General features: G+C 43.1%; 1 protein-coding gene across 4 annotated transcripts in view; it reads right to left on the reverse strand.

Annotated features, from left to right (window-relative positions):
- Positions 1-24,226, reverse strand: part of LOC110505377 — a 51,627-nt gene that overhangs the window by 16,529 nt on the left and 10,872 nt on the right. The window contains exons 1-6 of one of the 4 annotated variants that reach the window (XM_021584556.2): positions 14,417-14,433; positions 13,294-13,432; positions 8,897-10,284; positions 5,504-6,663; positions 2,544-5,239; positions 193-231 (exon numbers count right to left, since the gene is read on the reverse strand). In XM_021584556.2, the coding sequence (XP_021440231.2) occupies positions 193-231; positions 2,544-5,239; positions 5,504-6,663; positions 8,897-10,284; positions 13,294-13,432; positions 14,417-14,418 (5,424 nt within the window). In that variant the 5' untranslated portion in view covers positions 14,419-14,433. Of the gene's footprint in view, positions 1-192; positions 232-2,543; positions 5,240-5,503; positions 6,664-8,896; positions 10,285-11,098; positions 11,474-13,293; positions 13,433-14,416; positions 14,434-24,226 lie in introns of those variants that run through there. The other 3 variants (XM_021584555.2, XM_021584557.2, XM_021584558.2) reach the window with 3 other exon arrangements.

Genomic DNA, 24,226 nt, shown 5'->3' on the forward strand with positions numbered 1-24,226 from the left:
GCAGATGTTGTTTTATTAAATATCTATCAGGATTATCACCATGAAATATGAATAATTATATGAGAGTAAATCATTTAGAACTCTCCAAAACACCACGAGGTGTATACCGTGCATCATTTTATAATATCAGTGTGTTACTGTAAAACACTGGATATTGGATAGTTAGTTAGTTTAATGTAAAGTCAACTGTACCTTCCCAGGCCGTTTATGAAACCCTCTCGCTTCTGGAATCTGCAAAGGAAAAGAGAGCATGCTGTCTTTCATTTTCTTCTGAGGGACTGGGGGGTGGAAAAGCAGAAGTATACTGTGTATTTCCTGTACTCCCGACAAAACTATGGACCGCCTCCAGATAAAAATAACTCAAAAGACTAGCAGTTAAAAATTTGCCAGCTTAAGAACATCAATAGTTAGTCATCTACATGGTATTTGGTGTGTAAGAAAAAAACGTTGTTGGTCTACACCCACTGCTTGCTGGGAAGGAAGTAAGATGGCAATCGTGGCATCTGGCTCATATAAACAGAACAGCACGAGAGAAGTCGGGCTATTCGCATGTTGATAAAAACTGGTGCACAAAATGAGGTCGTTCTGGACGTATATGAAACATTTATTGTGAAGAATGCCTTTTCTTCTCGTCTTTCCTTGTAAACAATGTATGGCTTGTTTCTAAGAGACATAACTTGTAAAGATCTACAACTTGTGAATGGATTTCAACATTCCAAAAGAAAAAGATGGACCTGAGGTGATTTAGTGATGTGTGGCCCTGGGGATAGATAATACTGTCACTGCCAGGACTTTGTTCAAGGTGAACCGTTTCTGAAGGACCTGCCCAGTCCATAAAATAATGCCTTGCAGGTCAAAACTCAACTCAGTTGTTAAAGTGATTTATCAGCTTGAAGCAGTAAAGCAGTGATGGTACTGAGCGAATATAATAGAAGCAGGTGGAGACAACCATAGCTATACTAAACGGTCAAAAGTTTTAGAACATCTACTCATTTTTCTTTATTTTTACTATTTTCTACATTGTAGAATAATAGTGAAGACATCAAAACTATGAAACAACACATATGGAATCATGTAGTAACCAAAATATATTTCATATTTGAGATTCTTCAAATAGCCACCCCTTGCCTTGATGACAGCTTTGCACACGCTTGGCATTCTCTCAACAAGCTTCACGAGGTAGTCCCCTGGAACGCATTTAAATTAACAGGTGTGCCTTGTTAAAAGTTAATTTTGTGGAAATTCTTCCCTTCTTAATCATTTGAGCCAATCAGTTGTGCTGTGACAAGGTAGGGGTGGTATACAGAAGATAACCCTATTTGGTAAAAGACCAAGTCCATATCATGGTAAGAACAGCTCAAATAAGCAAAGAGAAAGACGGTGAATCGTTTCGGAACATTTCAAGAACTTTGAAAGTTTCAAGTGTAGTCGCAAAAACCATCAAGCGCTATGATGAAACTGGCTCTCATGAGGACCGCCACAGGAAAGGAAGACCCAGAGTTACCTCTGCTGCAGAGGACATGTTCATTATAGTTACCAGCCTTTTTTGGTTCCAACCACCATGTCTTTGTGAGACACGGTGTGGGTGAACAGATGATCTCCGCATGTGTATTTCCCACCGTAAAGCATGAAGAAGGAAGTGTTATGGTGTGGGGGTGCTTTGCTGGTGACACGGTCAGTGATTTATTTAGAATTCAAGGCACACTTAACCAGCATGGCTACTACAGCATTCTGCAGCAATACGCCATTGCATCTGGTTTGGGCTTAGTGGGACTATCATTTTATTTTCAATAGGACAATGACTCAACACACCTCCAGGCTGTGTAAGGGCTATTTTACCAAGAAGGAGAGTGATGGAGTGCTGCATCAGATGACCTGGCTTCCACAATGCCCTGACCTCAACCCATTTGAGATGGTTCGGGATGAGTCGGACCGCAGAGTGAAGGAAAAGCAGCCAACAATATTCCTAACAAAATTCAGCATTTTATGCCGTGAGAATAACATTTTGAGTACATTTGCGTGTGTATGCGCCCAACCACCCACTAAATAAGATGGCCCAACCACCCGCTAATTAAGATGGCCCAACAACCCACTAAATAAGATGGCCCAACCACCCGCTAATTAAGATGGCCCAACCACCCGCGAAATAAGATGGCCTAACCACCCGCTAATTAAGATGGCCCAACCACCCGCTAATTAAGATGGCCCAACCACCCGCTAATTAAGATGCTAGTTACCACATGGCTTGACCTAGGAACTCCGAAATAAGAACTTTTCAACAAACATAACTGTTGGATACAGGATACAGGATACGTGGATCTTTTTTAAATATTTATTTTTACCTATGAAGAAGAACACAAATTCCCGTCACTTCAATGTTTTGCCATCCTGATATAAATTGACCAACCTGTGAGACAACCAACCCCGGTCTGCCCTACCTGGCTAAAGAGATTTTAGACAGATAAATAAAATAAGGTAGACACAGCAACAATGCAAAACCCCAAACTGTCAGTTGGTTTCATGCAGTCATCTGAGACTCTTACCTTTGTGTTGGCTGTAAGAAGACCATTCAGAGGGGCCTGTGGGAGATGGTTATCGGTTGAAAGATGTCGTAACGTTAGTCCCTTTACGCTCATATTTAGAGAAGGAAGTCCAGCACCCTGACCTAGGTCCATTACAGTACTAACCAAAGCACTCTGTGTAACATTACTCTGTGAAGCTCTTTTGTCTTCCCTGAGACATTTCTCCAGGTGATCTGGTAGCTTTAGCTCAGTGAATGAGGGCAAAGAAGGAGATGAAGAGGGACTGATTATTGACTCACAAGCTGCACCCACACCCACAAGCAGGCCTGGATCCATACCGCTCCCGCCCGCCCTTCCTGGCACTGTGCCCTGGGTTGTAAGAGAAGGAGGAGCACCAATAGAGACTGAGGAGGAAGGATCCCCGTTGCCCTTTCCGGAAGTCTTGGGGGAACTCAACAATTTGGACAGTATGGACATCCTTCCAAGCCGTGACGAGAGCTGCCCGGTTTCTTCTCCTTTCCCTTGCTCCTCTTCCTTCTCTACCTCCCTCTTCACTTCTACCTTCACTTCCACCTCTCCATCTTTCCTGTCTGTTTGATACCCTGGTTTTCTCAGGGCTCTAGATGGAGACTGGAGAGCTTTGTAGAGAAGGCTACCCTCTGCTCTATTCTGTCTTGTCCGTGTCTTGTCCTCCCTGTGAGGCTGTTTCTTTATCAACATGGCCGGGGTTACTTTATCCTTCGGCCTCTTCTTCAGGCCAAACTGAAAGCCCTCAGCATCAAAGGGGTTCTCGAAGCGGTCCTCCTTGATGGCGGGCAGAGCAAAGGGGGGTGAGGGGGTCTTGGGATGACTGTGGTGCCTCTTGGAGGGCAGGGAAAAGGGGGTGCCCAGTTCCTTTATGTTCCTGATGAAGTCCTCCACATCGTCAGACTCAGCCAGACTCTCATCCTCGCTGGCTGAACAGTCCAGCCTCCTCTTGGTCTCCTTCTTCTGCTCCCGCTTGGATCTGTGCTCCACATCTAACCAGCTGGAGGGAGAGGCCTGTTTCAAAGGGAGAGGTTTAAAGGGAGAGGGGTGCTTCAGAGAAGTTGGCGGCTGAAGAGGCAGTTCAGTATTGGGGGATGCTTTTTGAGTTTTAGGGGGTTCTTTGAGGACCAATACCTTCTCATCCTGAGATTTTGTGCTTATGGTTTTTGATTCCTGTTTTGTGTCTAATATCTTAAAGACAGTGTTTTTAGTCACTCCTTCACTTGGTCTATCTTCTTGTTTTGTCACCTTCTTCTTTTCCTTAGCCTTTGTGGTTCTGGTCTTTGATTCCTGTTTTGCATCCATCTTAGTTACGGTACTCTTATTGGCTGCCTCATGGGGTTTGTCCTCTTGTTTCTTTCCTTTGTGTGGCTGCCTATGTGCATTTGCCAAATTATGTGTCAGTGAAGGAACCTCTTTGTTCAGTTGGACCTCTCCATTTTCAACTGTTTTCTGAACAATCCCACCCTTTGTTAGAATGTCTGAGACCTTCACCGGCTCTCCCTCCTTCTGTACTTCACTCTCTTTCCTAAAAACTGTGGATATATCAGAATCTATGGCATTACCAATAGGTACTATATCTGGGGTTTGAACATTAGCTAGTGCCTTTGATTTTTCCTCCAAGCCAATCAGATTTGTCTGTGTTGCCATATTGAGACTATCTCCATTTTCAACCACAGTGGAGGCATTTTTGGGTGAGCTTTCCTTAGCTTCATCCAGGCCATTTTCCACAGGCTGATTTGTACTACCTATTTCCTCTCCAGCACCAGATATGAGCTTCTCTGATGCTGTAGAGGTGTTGTCATTGCTCTCATTACTCTTCTGATTGGTTCGGGTGTCAGTGTCAGCATGAATGCGGTCAGTCAATGCAGGCTTGGTAGATGCATATATTACTTCCTCATGGGTAGGTGTGCCTGAGGCAGACACAATGGGGCTTGGTTCAGATGGGCGTTTCTCCACAACGACACCTGGCTCTACATTACCTGTCAGCAGCTGTGGTGTATCTGTTAAGGCTTCCACATAGTCGCGGTCAATCTCTGATGAAAGATCTGGGGGTGGTTTGGTTTGATGTTTCTGTGTAATAGAGGTAGTTCTGACTGACAGGGATTTTTCTTGTGCAATTTCCGATTTTGCATCCAGTTTTGTTACAGGTGTACTACTACTGCTGTCCTTCAGTGATTCCTTCGTTCCAGTGATTGCTGGTTTATCTGTTTGATATTTTACAAGCTCAGTGCTACAGTCTGCTACTAGTGAGGAGCCTGTTGCTGGTTTGGTTTGTTGATCTTCTATCTGAGAGTTATCTGTGATCAGCGACACATGATCTTGTACTGGTGTAGATTGTGTTTCAGATAGTGTTTCAGAGTTCACAGTTTGCTCAAATTTCTTAAGGGGTTTGCTGCGTTTTCCTTTAGGGGGGGTTTTCTGACGGAACATCGGAAGCTTGCTAGCCACAGTTACAGAATCACTTGGATCTTTCACTGGACTTTTCAAACTCCCAGCATCCTCAGCAGTCTTGTTCATGATGGGAGATGTGATGTTACTCTGCTTCTTCAGTCTAAGGAAGGCAGGTTTCTCTGACTTGGTTGGTACCAGTGCGGGAGAGGTGGGTGTGTCACCATCGTCATGTGGATTGCTCTTATTGGAGAGCTGTTGGGGCAAGTTTGTTGGCAAAGGGCAAGGCAGCTTGCTTCCTGTTGGTGATACATTAGTTAGTCAGACAATTCTTATAACGGTGTGTTGGTTCGTTTTTAATCATACAATGCAAAATGAGAGCTATCCCTCTATAAAATATGTGAAATGTACAATACCTCAAGTCCATCAAAGCAATTAAACAATTCTGAAACATTACCACTACTAAACACACAGCTAAAGTGTGTTAGCTAGACAGATGCCATAAGCAAGCAGATAATCTTATTAATACTGCATGTTTAAAATGCACGACACATTTGTCTTACCCTTCTCAGGTTCAGGGATCAGGGTCTCATCTGTGGGCCTTTCCTCTGGGCTGGGAAGCTCCTGCTGCTTTGGACTGGTTGGTGTGGAAGGCCTACTATTGACACCTGATGCTCTCTCAGTGGTTTTGGTCTTTTTACTGCCTGTGTCGATGGTTTGGGGTTTACCATTTTTCGCCTTTCTGACCGAAGAGTTGTCAGGGGCTTTGGGTAACCGACTCTTTGGTATCAAGCTGCTGTTGTTGCTGTCTGGGTGTGTGGGAGTCTGTTTTTTCACATCTTTGGGTTCACTTGTTTTGGCAGTGGTAGTGTTGTCCTCTGGGTCTTTCTCCAGTCCATTGACCAGGTTAACCTTATCTGAAATATCTTTGCTCTTATCTTTGCTGAACTTCACAGGTGACATGAGTGGTACTTTAGTAGGTGAAACCTCTTCTGACTTAACAGGCCCAGAAGTTTGTTTTTCTCCTGAACCCACTCCCTTCATCTCCTCAACAATAGGCTTTGTGCCTGTTTTCATCATTAAATGTTTAGGTTCAGGAGTTTTCTGTTGTTTGGAACCAGCCACAGGCACAACCTCTGAAACATCAACCACTGAGGTTGTGTCTGGTGATACTGGGGGTTTCAATGCAGATTCTGATAATGACTTTTTGGGGATTCTCGACTTGGGGCTGTCGGTGATCTCTGTTTTTTCTGCAGTGAGTTGACCCTTTGATGTAGACGGCATAACCTCTGTTTTCTCCCCGCCATCTTTAGTTGTACTTTGCGATGGAGCCCCACTAGAAACACCAGACTTTCCACCATCTTTGAGACCCTTTCCCTTAGCCATGCCCAGGCCAGCTTTGGACTTGGGTCCAACAGAAGGAGATGGGCTCTTTAACCGACTGGCTACATGTCCTACTTTATCCCCTGGTTTAGACGGGGTGACCTGGGGCATCCCCTGACCTCTAACCCCTGAACCCCCAGTGTTAGGCTGTGTTTTGCGTCCTGGCATGGTTGTGGTTGGAGAGGCCTCATCCAGATCTGGGGTTGGGGAACTGTCTACAGCTTTGGGCTCATGGTGGCTTAGGTCAAAGTCTGTACCCTCAGTTATCTCTCCCACAGAGATGATACAGTCATTGTTTGGTTCCTTGAGATTCACATTCACCTTTTTGAGGCTTGGCAACCTGGAGAGAAAAGATGGAAAAATAGTGAGTAGCCCTTTCCTGCAGACAGTGACCAAAAGCTCCCTCTTTCGCCTCATGGGTAGAATGGTATTTATATTTTTCTTTAATTAATAAAGATTATAAAAATGTATAAAACATTTCTACGTCAAACAGTTTGGTTATATTTTAGTCTTCTGTGATGTATATAAAGTGTAATATTGGGATGCAAACTCAAAATGGAACACATTTCACCTCTATATCTGACATGGTACAAGTGTCTTCTATTTTTACGCCCATAACCATGTGTGTGAGGTGTACACTTTTGTTTTAAAGTAGATTTGTTTAAGACTACCAATAATCACTCTGCGTGATCCTGATTTAGCCCACTGCAGTAAAAGGTTCACTTTGAGGGGAGGAGGGGAAAACAATTTAGTGTGCAGAATAAACTTGTCACCACAAACAGGTGTGCTTGTTAAACTCAGATAACATGACATTGATGCTACCTGATTTATACATTCAACTTTAAAATATATAAACACATTCTTCAGATAAAGAAAAACAGCCTTTAGCAATACCCATAAGTGCAAAGTGAAACTGAAATAAATCCTTCTGCTATGTGTAACTTGACAAAACAGATTTTTCTAAACTGCTCTTAATTCAAACTTTCAGATATGCAGAACATCCCCTCAGGTATCAGTAGAACAGTAGAAATTTGATTCCATTGAGGTACAGTATAACAATAGTTTTAATCTAAAAACAGGCTATTCCACCTGAACATGATACAACTAAATACATATTCCTTGTGACAATAGTACATCTGATAGATGGATATCAGAATGGCATGCCTTACTTTTATCAGCATTGTATTGTTTCTATTCAGCAAACCTTTTAGTCAAACAAAGTGAGTGACTTGTGGTCACCTTCAGAGTAACTTTCGTCATGAGTCACCATTCAGGATGGAAATAACGCCTGAAGTAAACACAGCCCAGTGGTCACAGATGTGTATTCCACATTGGTTTAAAGTAATTTCACTGAAATGACGTGGAAACAATGTTGAATGAACCAATGAGTGCCCAGTTTGAGATGCCCTCCATTTTGATTGAAATATAACAACAGCTCATTTGAACAAACATTTTTTTTTTCTTTCAGTGATTATAATTAGCTAATTATCTATAATTATCTCATGCAATATATATTATATTTTACACGTCCTATCTTTATCTACTATGAATGTTCTGTTTACAAACTTCTGCTTACTCCAGTAAAGTGGCCTCCAAAATAACTAGTGTGAAATGTTACAGTAAATTGGAAAAACAGTTTAAAGACAATCTTGGTTGGGCTGATCATCTATGATATTTTCTCTTCAGAATCCCCTGTGCCAGAGGACACAGTTAACAGACTTAACCATATTGTTAAGATAATAAGCATTGCATCAGTGGTACAGATGTAGGATCTTAACCTGATCACTCTTTTGTTGCTGAGAATGTTCCTGCACGGCAGGAAATGCAAACCTGTAGTGTATTTTAGGTATAAAAATACTTCTAAAGTTTGGAATTTCCACTTTAAAATGTCAGACTTGATTTGCCCTACCAAAAATGTCAATTCATTATAACCCACATAATAATAAAAATTTCCTGTTGCTGCAGGATTATTTTCCTGCTGCAGCAAACTGGCTCAAATTAAGATCCTACATCTGAAGCTGTCATGGTCGCTGCTAGCATAATTTAACACAATTCTTATTAGCTTGGGTAAAAGGAACAGTTGCTCATGAGTTTACTTGTTGCATTATTGAAATAACTGCTGCATCATGATTGATTTGCCACTGAATTACAGTATACTACAATATTGAAATGGTTCCCCTGTATTTTTTTTTCTTGCTCAACAGCAGACCCGTAACAATTTAGCCTATTGACTCGGTTGTAAAGACTGACTGACTGTGCACAGTATTTTGTGACGAATACATAAGACGATATTGTTGTACTTTATAGTCAATGGCCTTCCATACATGCAGTAGTCTTGTCAGTATCATTCAGTCAAAGTAAAGTATTAGTACTGTAGGTGAACATTTGAATGACGCAGGAGTTTTTCAGCTATGTAACAAATTGTTCTTATTGTTCTCTTTTGGCACAAATAGACATGGGAATACACAGGTTAGGTTGCACACCTCTCTCTCTCTCTCTGTCTCGCTCTCCCTCTCAAGGATCAAAGTGCTCATTAAAAAGACTTCCCAAAAAAGTTAAATAAAGACACTTACAGTTTCACCTCAGACTTCTGAGGAATCTTTGAAGCCAAGTCTACGATGTCATTCTTTTCCAGCTCTCTCTCTGTCTGCTCATCCCCATCAAAACTGGGCTCAGGGCTCACATACACCTTCTTAGTGAAAAGCTTCTCACTGTGGGACAGTTTCACACTCCTGCGCTTTTCCTCTTTGCTCAGGGCCGTCTCATCCTCTAGAGGGGGGTTGCACTCGGAGTCTGTGGCTGGACTGGTCGCCTCTGGCCGGGCTTTGTTTGTTTCGGAGTCCTTGGAGACTGGTGCTGTGGATACAGCCAGCTCTGGCTCTCTGCCACCGGATACCGCTGAAAGGGTTACAGTGGCCAGGACACCGGCAGTATCAGTGTACACCACAGGGGCCACAGACACAGGTATGGGCTCTTCTCCCAGGTGTGGTTCCACCCACACAGGTTTATGTAGCTTCGCAGGTGAGTCCCGCCTCGTCCCCTCTCCCCCAGGTAACGTCATCTGGCTGGGGGGAGCAGTTTCAGCCGAGCTGACGCTGGTGGGTTTCAGAGCCCTTCTCCTGTTCTTCTTCCCCATGGCTGGGCTGTTCTCTCCCTCCACACCCTCTGGCTGTGGGTCTGAGGAGGACGGGGTGTGAGACACAGAGCCTAGAGTCACTCCCAGCAGGGAACTCCCCTTCCCTCCAACAGATGTTTTCAGAGAGGTCTTTTTAGACTCGATGCCGAGAGAGGTGACATCAGTCTTTAGGTGAGATTGAGAGAGCTCAAACGACCTGAGGGTGGTTTGGACCACTGGGCTGCCCCACTCCGACCCCTCTCCGTCTTTCACAGTGGTTTGTTCCTTCAGATATACCTGCAGCCTCCTGTTCACCTCCTCCACCACGTCCTTAGTGAGGCCGAGCTCTGGGGCTTGCTCTGCTCCGGAGGGGAACACGTTCGTGGGAGTCAGATTCCCAGAATTCCTGTCTGCCTCTCCGTCTGACTCTGCTTCCGCCCGGCTGACCCTGCACACCTGCACCTCCCTCACGCTGCCCCGGCCGCTGCTATCACTGTCTGCAAACGGCAGGTCCTCTGTGTCCGCCACCAACAGAGAGGCTAGGCTGGATGTAATAGGGCTGGAGCTGCTACTGAACACTGACCCCTTCGCTTGGAGCTCCGACAGACTCTCCAGCACTGGCCCAGCTCCCGCTTCCACTACCTCCCCCTCTTTCTGGGTAGTGGTGGTCCTCAGCCCGTCCTTCTGGTGGGGGGAGAGAGGAGAACCAGGTGACAGGGGAGAGATGGGAGAGCCAGGACCCAGCCAGGATCCATCCTCTGAGCCTACTGAGAGTGAACCACTCCGGCTCTTCTTCTTCTTGGTGGAAAATAAACTGCTGATGCGGTTAAACATTCCGTCCGAGCTCTGGGAGGAGACAGACAGACAAAAAAAAGAAAAAGAAAAATAAATACCCAAATGGAGAACAGACACACCTGTTGTTTTTGGCACAGCTATACAAAGAGCCAGAGGTTGGGTCTCATCTCACTTCTTTCAGTCCTTGATATAATTTAGTACATTTACCTTAATATCCTTAACTATAACCTCCGAAGATTAGGTACAGATTCTTGTCAAAATCAAACACCAGCCAAGCTGAATAGTGAATGTGTCTTTCTACTAACAGCCAGGTTGAACATGATCAGGCTGCTACAGCACCTGGGTAATGACAACATTGGACAGATAGAACATTACAGGAACATTTCTGTGATGCCCACAAGTCAGTAACCACAAGTATTCAAACCCACTGCGGGATAGGAGGAATGAGAACCAACGAGGCAAACTAGGAATGGGAGGGTCATCAAATAAGACTAGTTTGTAATACGATCTATGCAGTATCATTGGAGTAAATATCATATCTGAAGCAAATACAATATATTTCTGTCTCATTCAACCTATACTTAGCCAGGCAAGTCAATAACGACATGGTCTGCTTGTTTCCTTTAGCCAGGATAGTATATTCAGTAACACTTGCCACTGTTTTCCAGGGAGACCTGGGTTCCATCGAATCAATAAAAAATACACATCACATAAAGGTTGACTAGATAAAAACACAGTAGACACAGTAGCATATATACAAAATCACAGGACACTCTGTCTGTTTCCTAGTACAGGCTGGAACAGGCTACAAATCATAACCAAAGATAATACACACTAACACAAGAAAAATGAGACCGCTGCATACCATTTTAGTGACACTTCCTGGAATTTAACCGGTAGATTTCCTTTCTTTAGAATCCCAACATACTGACCATATACTGCACCACTCCAGCCCAGTTGACCACTCGCATATCAGCTGCAAAAAGCTAATGTTGATCAGCTTTTTACTTCCTGCTAAGCTGGGATAAGAGTCACAACGCCGCCAAATCCAACAATGTGGGGGAAAAAAATGACCTTCACAGAGAGACAGACAGTCTGTGTGTGATGTATGTGTGTATCTGTATATGTCTAGCCTTGAGTAGACTATCAAACAAACTACAGTACATCGCTTCAGGGCATAAATCAATTTGTACTGCCAAGTACAGTGCAGCATATAGGCTATTGTGAAAGAGCTTTGACATAGCAAACAACTCACAGGAATGAATGATCCAATGAGAATATATGGACACGGATATCTGCCTAACAACCCCACCCTTCCTTCCTCATTCAAACTGGAGCAAGTGAGTAGTCTGAAAACCTCTTTATCAATATAATAATACCATGGACAGGAGAGCTACTTTCAGTTGGACTGAGACAAAGAAAGAACACATCTCTTGTGGGTTGTACGTAACACAGTATGGACATTTGCATACTTGCAAATCGCAGCATGTTTCGGTTGTGTAGAGTATAAATGTTTTGACCAACTCTAACACATGCAAGGACACACATTTTGGACACCCTTTCCCTTTAAATTGACACAGGTTGAATGATTTGCTGGTATTGTTTCATATGGACCTGTGCACGTCCTTCATTCAGAAGTAGAAATGGTTTTAACAGAGAAGAGTCTGGATCTCAACAGGACTTACCTAATACAAAATCCTGTTGAAACAGAGCTCATTGTTCCTTTGTTTCCAAATGGCCTCAGACAGGTCAGGAAACACATGAAAGGAGAAACCACAGACTTTGTGCTTGCAGTACTGTATTCCAGGTTATGTTCCAAATTGTGAGCCTAGCATAGAAATAAAAGTCTACCCCAGTAACCAGGTTTTTTCTTCTTGAATGGCTGAAATGTGCTCAATTCTGCACTTGTGAATGTTGGATGAATATTAATAGAACACAGAGTGAATCCTACCCCATTAATTACTCCAGGACGGAGAACAGGTTGGACAAGTCTGTGTCAATGGAGAATAACACAGTAAGGAAATTCAATTCTAAAGAATCATTTCTAGCATGCCATTTCACCGAGGATATCTATGGCATCTTGTCATTTGACCCTTCGCCCTTAATGATTTCTATACAATTTGACAGGATGCTGATAAAGAACTTACAGTCTGACATTGATCTTAAAACCTCTAGGCATGGAATAAATGCTCATATCGATTGTTACTCCAAACCCAAATATTGCGTAATGCAAAGCTTTAGTATAAACGGAGTCATAAACTTATATTGAGGGGGTCTGTCTGAAGAATTTCAGTTGCTGCATAAAATGTTTATGGGCAGTTAGAATCAATAACACTACAGGTGGGTTCCAGATACACACATTACGCACAGGCCTGTGCAAATGACACAATCAAAATGGATTTCCGTGGGCATTGTAAAGATATTCTGCGGAGGATTTGTGTATCTGGAAGGTATCCTATAACCACACTACCTCTCCTGCAGCTGATACCCTGCAAAGTGAGTCAATACTGCCCTCCTATGCACCCTTTTTATATGACCTATCAGCCAGGCTCAGTGCAAGCAGTAACAATCAGTTGTATGGGGTAAATGTATCTCTAAGAGACAGATTCTGTCACTCTCAAATGATTTGAAAAAAGTTTCACATAAAAAAATACAAATCTTTATCAAGTGTTATCAAGTCAGTTGGATATTATTCTAACCACTCTGAAAGTCCTCTATGTTTGACATATACTTTGGACAATTGTAGAACTATGGTAAACATGTATGGTACAGTATGATTAGCCACTATGTATACTATAGTCACATTTCATCATTCATCTCAACATCATTCTTAGATGAGTCTGTCCTAAGGCTAGCTGGCGCCATTGGCGTCGGCTAAAGGGGATCCTAATAAATTAAATCAAAAAATCCTAAAGGAGTCCAGATTGTCCTCACAGAAGGTAAAGAGGGGGTGGTTTGAAAGTACAGTAATTCAGATATAGTAAATAATGGATATTTCCTGATTAGTTCTCCACAACACAAAAGTGGACTCCTATTGTACACTACTATATTGTGACGTACCTTATTTCTGGACTTGGTGGGGCTGAGGCTGTTGAAGGCTGACATGTCGAAGCTGAACATGGAGGTAGCATCCCTGTCTCTCTCCGTCCTGGTGCTGTTGACGCTGTACTCTGTCGACACACTCAGCTGATCAAAACTCCTGTCACAGAGAGAGAAAGATAGGTACTGTTAGGCTTAGAGCAGGCAGATCTTCTCACCCATTACCACTGATAAACATGTAACTATGTTTCTATCCTGCGCCTACTCGCTCAGCCTCTCTTTTTCTTTCATATCCTTAGCCTTTGACCCACATTCTGTCACACACATTCACAGACCCATGGCATGGCTGATAGTCCCACCCACATGTTGTTGTTATCCCATTAATGTTATATGACCTTGTCAAAATGAAAGGTACAAAAGTCCAGTCACCTCCCATGACTGCTTGACGCTCTGAAAATAACATCACCTGTAAAACAGAAAAGTATAGTTTTCTTAAACGTCAACTTATCCAAGAACAAAACGACAACCCCTGTGTTTCCTGCTTCAACTATGGCATCTGTTGTTCTCTTCACACACTGTGTACATACATGTACTGCAGTACAGGAACAAACACAACCAAAAACATTTCCTCCCTCCAAATGGGGTGAGTTCATTAGAGCATTCATTGTAAGTGTTGACACCTTGATCATGCTCGGCAGACGACAACAATTATAGCAGAGACAAATGGGACACTGGTCAGACGACATTCACTCCACACGGCTTAGTCACACCAATGCGTGTGTGCAGCAGCTAGACTACACCGCGTGGATTCTGGGACATGTGTGTGAAGAGGCACTGGTCTGTTTTCAGGAGGTTTTGGCTGTCACCACTATACCCAAAGGCTTTTAAGTAGACTGTGTTGTCAACAGAAGCAGTTAGGCTAGCTCACCCACTGTGGCATCCCATTATAGTGAGCTACGGTCATCACTCCCCCGAATGCAGAATGGTCAATAGCATTCCATTGTAGATACGTGTGCAACATCCGGGGTGTTTTAAGAGGATGTTATGTTCAGAAATAATTCAGCAATGTTGAAGATTAATCCAGTACCTAGAGAAATACTTTTCACATCAATCAATACGATAATCGTCTACACTATTCACTTACATTTGTATCTTCTACGTTCGGGAAGTTTCAACCACCTAAACCCCTGCCAAGTGAAAATGGCTGGTCATGTGAATTTTTCACCACAAGAGGACGCTATGTTTGTTCCAAGATAGCTGGTATCACTGACCAGCATCTTCTAGCTTTATTATACCATCTCCGCCCACAAGAGGGTGTATCAGATTACATTTTCCTGACTGATGTTGACGGATGAATCATACAGAATAACAAAACATACTGCCATTCTACAGAATCTATTGTTTCCCCGTGGCATATGTTTAGTTACCCTGGTCATGCCAACTTTGCCAACACTTTGAAGCCAGTCTCTTTAGTTAATGATTTACTGGTACAGTGACGTTGGGTAAACTGTGCAGAAAGGTGTGCTACAACATCCAGTCTATGAGCCATGAATTGGTAAGGAACCGGGGATGTTTTTAATTCATGGGACATCATGCATGAATGGTGTTGATTATGAATTTGTTTTCTGCAAAACGATGCTCAGTTTGCAAGACTTCCACAAAGGAAGCATCCAGCGCAGATGCATTCTCTTCGTGAAGACGTCTGGCAGAACATGACATCTCACATACCGCGGCTCGATATGAAAAGATCTGAAAGGATGACAATGCATATGAATGCTAATTGCTTCCATTAGTTAAATCATGGATATTCACTATTACATAGGCCTATCCAATGCAACAACTATGCACTATAAGTTCATTTAAAGACCACAGAAACCATTAACAATTTTGCAGTTTGCAGACTCTTGACACAAAGCCAATGCCCAAACCAACCAGTTCCAACCTGCCTGGAGTCTTTCTCTGTTACATTTACATTTGAGTCATTTAGCAGATGCTCTTATCCAGAGTGACTTACAGTTAGTGCATTCATCTCAAGATAGCTAGGTAGGACAACCACATATCACAGGCATAGAAAGTACATTTTTCTTCAATAACGTAGCTGTCAGCAGAATCGGAGCTAAGAGGGGGGGGGCAGGGGGGTCAAGTGCAAGTGCTGGTTAAGTGTTCTTTTTTTTCTTTAAAAAAATTGGGGGGGGGGGGGTCAAGGCGAGGAAGAAGATTATTTCAGATAGTGCCTGAGGAGGTAGTTTTTCAGATGTTTTCGGGAAGATGGGCAGGGACTCTGCTGTCCTATCTTCAGGGGGAAGCTGATTCCACCATTGGGGTGCCAGGACAGAGAAGGGCTGAGCGGCAGCTGTCCTCCCATAGGGGTGGGAGGGCCAAGAGACCTGAGGTGGCAGAACGGAGTGCTCGGTTTGGAATGTTGGTTTTGAGCATAGCCTGAAGGTAGGGAGGAGCAGTTCCTCTTGTTATGCCATGCCAACTGATGTCACCCACACAGTACAGGGCTGTGGAGATAGCACGTCTTCAGATCAGGCACAACTTTGCACAACAAGAGGAACCGGGTAGACTCTTAGATAAAAAGGTGCTTTCTAAAACCGGCTGTCCCATAGGCGAACCCTTTGAAAAACCCTTGTTGGTTCCACGGAGGGTTCTACATGGAACCCAAAATTGTTCTACCTGGAACCAAAAAGGGTTATCCTATGGGGACAGCAGAAGAAGCTGTTTGTTTTCTAAGAGAGTAACATTAACAGTTTCAATAAGCTTTCCTGTAACACTAGCATTAATGTAACTGTTGTACAGTGTTTTAGACATATATGAAGTTCAATGAACTGTTGTGCAATACCTATGGTCACTCCCACTAGTTTCCTGGGCATGTTCACACGATACACTTACAATGGCAACACAGCACAGCTGTTTTGTCAAAAAGGCAGTGTATCATGCATGCACACACACACACACACACACACACACTGGACAGCTTGGCACAGCTTGCAGCTTGGCACAGTGCGATGCCACGACAATGCCAACTTGCCTAGGTTTTTCAAAACAGTCACATGAATCGCATCACTCATCACACAGAAACAAACACACAAACATGTTTTAATAAACATACGCATGGAGAAAACATGTGGACCCTGTGGGACTTCATAAAGTCAAACAAGGGATGGAGGGAAGTCAAGGCCTGACTCAAACCCTATTCTACAAGTTATGAGTGTTGCTGGCTAGGTGACTCACCAGTGGCTGTTGATGAAAGACATGTTTGTTTTTGCCAGGCCCAATCTAATGCAAACTCTAAAACACACTTAAACGGCTCTGGTTTGGACAGCAGCTTACAATGGTAGCTGAATGACGCATGTGCTTCAGTTTAATAGACAGAGAACATGAACATTAAACATTATATATCACTCTGTGCACATACTGTACATTACGCAACTATGCATAGTTTAGCAGAAAGCTGAAAGACAGAGCTTTTGTCCAGAAGAGCAATGTAAGTTATGAGTTTCAGGGCTCCAGACTAGCATTTTCAGTTGGTTGCACAAGCCCATGATTTGGTGACACCGATCATTTTTTTTGCTATGCTTAATTAAGAGGTTTAATAGACTTCTGAAGTGACTTTCAATGTCATGATTCAAGATATTTTTAGGTGCAACCTAAAATGCAGGGAATTTTCCTGGGAGGTTTTAATAACGTTCTGACAATGGAAATTGCCAGGTTATTTGAAGGTAATTAAATAATGTTCAATGTTCAATAAAACTTTTAACAACACTGCTAGCTTAGTTTGAGTTAACTGTTTTGAACTCAAAGCACAGATAGGACACATAGAAATGTATTTGCGTGGGCATTAATCATGCAAAAACATGTATTTTTTATTGCGGCATGTGAGATTCAAACCTATGATCGTCTTCTGTTCTCTACCCATGGAATAAGTCCACTACACCACCGGGATGGGGCTACCATGCCATGTTTTTATAACTCATACAAAGCTGTTTATTTTAGTCTATTCAAACAGACCCTATTTCAAAGGAAACAAACGATCATTAAGACCAGGTGTGGCCAATGTGTGGGCGCGGCAAACACAGCTGAACACACTTAACAACATTGAGGATAGAGAGAGTTTTGTTGATGCTGAGAACGGTGAACAGTATATGTTTTTAAATGTAAAAAAAATTAGAACTCTGAACATTACGGAAGTTTTCTTGTTTTTTTTAATGGAAAGTTTTCTTAAGAAGCTAAAACAAGAAGCTCCCGCGCTCAGGTCTGTTCAACGCTGGTCCGACCAATCTCATTCCACGCTCCAAGACTGCTTCCATCTCGTGGACTGGGATATGATCCGCACTGCGTCCAACAACAACATTGACGAATATGAATATTCATTAGAAAGTGCATTGAAGATGTCGTTCCCATAGCAACGATTAAAACATTCCCAAACCAGAAACCGTGGATTGATGGCAGCATTCGCGTGAAACTGAAAGCGCGAACCACTGCTTTTAACCAGGGCAAGGTGACCGGAAATATGACCGAATACAAACAGTGTAGCTATTCCCTCCGCAAGGCAATCAAACAAGCTAAGCATCAGTATAGAGACAAAGTAGAGTCGCAATTCAACGGCTCAGACACAAGAGGTATGTGGCAGGTTCTACAGTCAATCACGGATTACAAAAAGAAAACCAGCCCCGTCACGGACCAGGATGTCTTAATCCCAGGCAGACTAAATAACTTTTTTTTCCCGCTTTGAGGACAATACAGTGCCACTGACACGGCCTGCAACCAAAACATGCGGACTCTCCTTCACTGCAGCCGATGTGAGTAAAACATTTAAACGTGTTAAACCTCGCAAGGCTGCAGGCCCAGACGGCATCCCCAGCCGCGTCCTCAGAGCATGCGCAGACCAGCTGGCTGGTGTGTTTATGGACATATTCAATCAATCCTTATCCCAGTCTGCTGTTCCCACACGCTTCAAGAGGGCCACCATTGTCCTTGTTCCCAAGAAAGCTAAGATAACTGAGCTAAACGACTACCGCCCCGTAGCACTCACTTCCGTCATCATGAAATGCTTTGAGAGACTAGTCAAGGACCATATCACCTCCACCCTACCTGACACCCTAGACCCACTCCAATTTGCTTACCGCCCAAATAGGTCCACAGACGATGCAATCTCAACCACACTGCACACTGCCCTAACCCATCTGGACAAGAGGAATATCTATGTGAGAATGCTATTCATCAACTACAGCTCAGCATTTAGTACCCTCCAAACTCGTCATCAAGCTCGAGACCCTGGGTCTCGACCCCGCCCTGTGCAAATGGGTAGTGGACTTCCTGACGGGCCACCCCCAGGTGGTGAGGGTAGGTAACAACATCTCCACCCCGCTGATCCTCAACACTGGGGCCCCACAAGGGTGCGTTCTGAGCCCTCACCTGTTCTCCCTGTTCACCCACGATTGCGTGGCGACACTACAGTGGTAGGCTTGATTACCAACGACGACGAGACGGCCTACAGGGAGGAGGTGAGGGCCCTCGGAGTGTGGTGTCAGGAAAATAACCTCACACTCAATGTCAACAAAACTAAGGAGATGATTGTGGACTTCAGGAAACAGCAGAGGGAGCACCCCCCTATCCACATCGATGGGACAGTAGTCGAGAGGGTAGTATGTTTTAAGTTCCTCGGCGTACACATCACAGACAAACTGAATTGGTCCACCCACACAGACAGCATCGTGAAGAAGGCGCAGCAGCGCCTCTTCAACCTCAGGAGGCTGAAGAAATTTGGCTTGTCACCAAAAGCACTCACAAAGCACAATCGACAGCATCCTGTCGGGCTGTATCACCGCCTGGTACGGCAACTGCTTCTCTCACAGCCGTAAGGCTCTCCAGAGGGTAGTGAGGTTTGCACAACGCATCACCGGGGGCAAACTACCTGCCCTCCAGGACACCTACACCACCCGATGTCACAGGAAGGCCATAAAGATCATCAAGGACAACAACCACCCGAGCCACTGCCTGTTCACCCCGCTATCACCCAGAAGGCGAGGTCAGTACAGGTGCATCAAAGCAGGGACCGAGAGACTGAAAAACAGCTTCTATCTCAAGGCCATCAGACTGTTAAACAGCCATCAATAACATTGAGTTGCTGCTGCCAACACACTGACTCAACTCCAGCCACTTTAATAATGGGAATTGATGGAAATTTATGTAAAATATATCACTAGCCACTTTAAACAATGCTACTAATATAATGTTTACATACCCTACATTACTCATCTCATATGTATATGTATATACTGTACTCTATATCATCTACTGCATCTTTATGTAATACATGTATTACTAGCCACTTTAAACTATGCCACTTTGTTTACATACCCTACATTACTCATCTCATATGTATATACTGTACTCGATACCATCTACTGCATCTTGCATATGCCGTTCTGTACCATCACTCATTCATATATCTTTATGTACATATTCTTTATCCCTTTACACTTGTGTGTATAAGGTAGTAGTTTTGGAATTGTTAGGTTAGATTACTCGTTGGTTATTACTGCATTGTCGGAACTAGAAGCACAAGCATTTCGCTGCACTCGCATTAACATCTGCTAACCATGTGTATGTGACAAATAAATTTCATTTGATTTTGATTTAATGTTCTCAGAACAATTTGAGAACACTACTTTAAATAGAACCATCAAGAAACCTGTAGGAAACGTACCCACAGAAGAACGTTGTTTCTTAACTTTCTTCGAACAATTTGAGAACATTTCTTTAGATAGAACTAAGAGGGAACCTGTAGGAAACGTTATGCTGAAATATTGAAATTCTCATAGAAGAACATTGGTTCTTTACGTTCTCTGAAATATTTGAGAACATTCCCACTGTCAAAGAAGATGGAGAACGTTCTTAGAACATTACCAACATTTTAGACAATGTAACCATGTTTGAACGTTTAGGAAACGTTCTGTTAAAGTAATGAAATAACAAGAAAATTACATTATTTTCTCAAGTTCTTTCAATGTGCTGAGAATGTTCCAAAGTCAAGCAACTATCCTGCAAAATAACCATAGGATAACCACACTCTCACCAAGCTATAAGAAACATATGGTTCTCAGAACATTATGTGCTAGCTGGGTAGCTAGATAATTAACTCTAAACATAATACCCACTGCTGGTAGCCATGTAATAATCTAACAGTAAATGTAATATCCTAAAAATACTTCTCAAAGCCATATCAAATATATTAGTTGTAAAATAATTGCTATAGAGCTCAATATTAAATTATACCTACAGAAAGATGAGAATATTCTCTCTTCAACAGTAACAACATCAGTTGCCTCCAAAGCTGTGTTTTACCCGCAGTTGGATTTTGAAATGTTATAGCCTACAATCAGAACAATTTTTGATCATCACAGAAGTAAGCTCCAGTGAAACAGGTACAGGGGCAGCGGAGCGACTTTCATTACAGTAAAGAATGAGGATAATGCACATTACTGTTTGACCAAATCATAGCCAAATCGTAGCCTAAAATATATGACATTTGGAGTGAGGTGAGCATGTAGAATGTGCAGCTCAGTCCGATACGACTAATAAAAAATGTAACTGTCACGGCTCTCGTCGTAATGAGGATCGGACAAAAGCGCAGCGTGGTAAGTGTTCATGATTTTATTTGATCACAAAACACTCGAACAAAATAAACAAGAGGGAAAACCGAAACAGTTATGTAAGGTGCAAAAACAATACAGAAAACAACTACCCACAAAACACAGGTGGGAAAAAAGGCTGCCTAAGTATGATTCCCAATCAGAGACAACGATAGACAGCTGTCCCTGATTGAGAACCATACCCGGCCAAAGCATAGAAATAAAGAAACTAGAATGCCCACCCTAGTCACACCCTGGCCTAACCAAAATAGAAAATAAAAGCCTCTCTATGGCCAGGGAGTGACAGTAACTCGCACAGTTAGGACTTCATTGTCACAGTCGAGTGATTTCTGACAAAATTGAAGCAATACAACAGTTCTTGGGATAACTGTTGGCAGCAGAGAAATTAGACTGGTTGTTAGTAAAACCAAGGGGGAAGGGCTAGGAAAAACATCTCGTTCAAACAGGCAGGTCTGTATGTTGCAATAAGTCCTGTATTCACTGCAGGACAACAAAGAGAGCTTTATTTCCCCAGAAGATGACTGGTGTCAGCGTGATCCCTAGGTCTTTATTGAATACCACTCTGTGGGTCTGTGTGTATACAGTACGTACGGTATGTGATTTTGTCTTTGTATATACAGTGTTCAGGGGGATGAGGTTCAAAGCAGGGTTATGTTTGCATTATAGTCCTCTAGAAAGACTGTGTTTGCCCAAAAGAAGCTAGAATACTTAATGACTTCTAACCAGTCCCCTCAAACAACAGAAACACTCCCTCCCTCCACACACGCCATCACACATTACATTACATGAATATCCTGCTACTGTGCATGGTTTGCAGAATGATAGGAACTGTATTGACAGGGTCAATAGTCTTTCGAAGGTCACACGCGCACACACACACACACACACACACACACACACACACACACACACACACACAGACACACACACACATGCACAAATAACAGGATGTGCAGCACACACCTATAATACGCTGGCCCAGATCGCATTGCATTGGCTTTGTATGTAAAAATAACAAGAGCTACACCTTTAATGTTAAGTGCTATATTCCAAAGTCAGATCATTGTCACATGCCACCAGCTAATCTGGCATTTTAACTAGCTAAAGCTGAATCTGGGTCAGTTGTAACAGTTTGTATGTCTAGTCTCAGACTGTACCAGCCATATTCCATTGACTGGACTGAAAACAGACCAATAGACTGTCACAGGTTATCTAAACTTAAACTTTGCAGGTGACAGTCACTTATTCTCGTCTAGTTGAACCTGGAGCACCAAATTGCTGCCTACAAACTGTAGAGACAGACTGCATTCACACCCCCTCGCCTTGTTTATAACAGGCACAAACATGCGTCCTCTGTCTTAATGTTGTTCACATTCTGATTGTGCCCACGTTTTCAGAAAAGCGTCTACACATGGTATTAAGATGTGTCTCTTATCTGTCCACTGTATCCGCGTTGTGACCAGATTTCGTAGTCTCCCTAAATGCAAAATATTTGCCGGATATTTTTTCAAAATTATATTTCTTTATTTTAAGACTTGGTGTCATAAGTCAGTAGTGCGCCGCCACCTGTCAAGGATTTTAGACGATGGGATAATGATGAATGGTTAAATGGTTTCACTGCCCTAATCTGTCTACACCTGTAAAATATCCAGACACAATGTGTGCCCGACTACTTCCTGGGGAGGCCAGGAAGATCTGATCACAATCAGATCACAATGTGTCTTTTAAACGTCTACAGCTGTCTAAAAATGTGGGGACAATCAGTATGTGGACAAGATCAGGGCAAAGGATACATGTTAGAATCAGGTTTAAATGGGGCTCCTGATGTTACTCTAGAATGGAAACAATGAAGCCAGGTGGGATGGAGGATCTTCAGCCTCAGAAGGCCTTCTTTAATTATCATACCGATCAAAGTCCTCCGAACTTGACAGAAAGGCCTGTCTCAAAGTGGATAAAACACTACCTGTCAATAACACCCAGTCAAGTATTCACATAAGCCCACGCACACACGAGAGTCACCTGAGTCACAGCAAAGCTGGATACTTTCCATGTTTTACAATCCCTTATCTGGGCATCAGGAGCAGCAACATTTTTGAGGGCTGGGCTGGGGAAATGTAACCACTCTGAATGAACACACACACACACACATTTGTTTTACTATCCTTGTGGGGACCAAACAATTGATTGAAAATCCTATTTTCCCTAACCCCTAAACCTTAACCCTAACCAGAACCCTAACTCCTTACCCTAAACCTTAACCCTAACCAGAACCCTAACTCCTTACCCTAAACCTTAACCCTAACCAGAACCCTAACTCCTTACCCTAAACCTTAACCCTAACCAGAACCCTAACTCCTTACCCTAAACCTTAACCCTAACCAGAACCCTAACTCCTTACCCTAAACCTTAACCCTAACCAGAACCCTAACTCCTTACCCTAAACCTTAACCCTAACCAGAACCCTAACTCCTTACCCTAAACCTTAACCCTAACCAGAACCCTAACTCCTTACCCTAAACCTTAACCCTAACCAGAACCCTAACTCCTTACCCTAAACCTTAACCCTAACCAGAACCCTAACTCCTTACCCTAAACCTTAACCCTAACCAGAACCCTAACTCCTTACCCTAAACCTTAACCCTAACCAGAACCCTAATTCCTTACCCTAAACCTAAACCTAATTGTAACCCTAAACCTAAAATAGCATTTTGCGAAATGTCCCCACTTCTCAGAATTGTCCATGTTATACCTTGTAAAGGACGTCTGGTCACCACAAGGATAGTAAAACCAAAATCACACACACAATTTGCCACGATGTTCCCAATCCCCTGCGTATGCCAACACCTTGCATAGTATTTTAGAGTGACAGCTAGGTCCAGCTGCCTTTGTGTCAAAACGAAAGTTTAACTTACAAATGTGTGTGTAATGGCATGGTGATGTACACTTCCAATGAAGTAGTCTCATAGGCCTATGCTTATTATCTTGTGAATATAAGTCACGGATTGCACGGAGAAGGATTGCGCGTCCCTGTCTTGCTCAAGGGCTGCCCCCAAACCCCTGTCATGGAACTTGCATAGCCACGGTGCAGGGAGGCAGTTTAAATCCCCATCTAAGAAAGCAATTTTATGGACCTTTATTATAACCTAACAGGTCTAGCCACTAGTTTGTATGAGGTGAACAAGCGGTAGCCTAAGTTAGTGGTATAGCTGAGCCTAATGCATAGCCTACAGCATAACGGACACTATGCCCCTGTTTTGGGATATCCTTGAACATCCTTGAAAACATCCTTGAAA

This window comes from Oncorhynchus mykiss, chromosome 25 (genome assembly GCF_013265735.2).
Source record: "Oncorhynchus mykiss isolate Arlee chromosome 25, USDA_OmykA_1.1, whole genome shotgun sequence".
In the NCBI taxonomy this organism is placed as follows: Eukaryota; Metazoa; Chordata; class Actinopteri; order Salmoniformes; family Salmonidae; genus Oncorhynchus; species Oncorhynchus mykiss.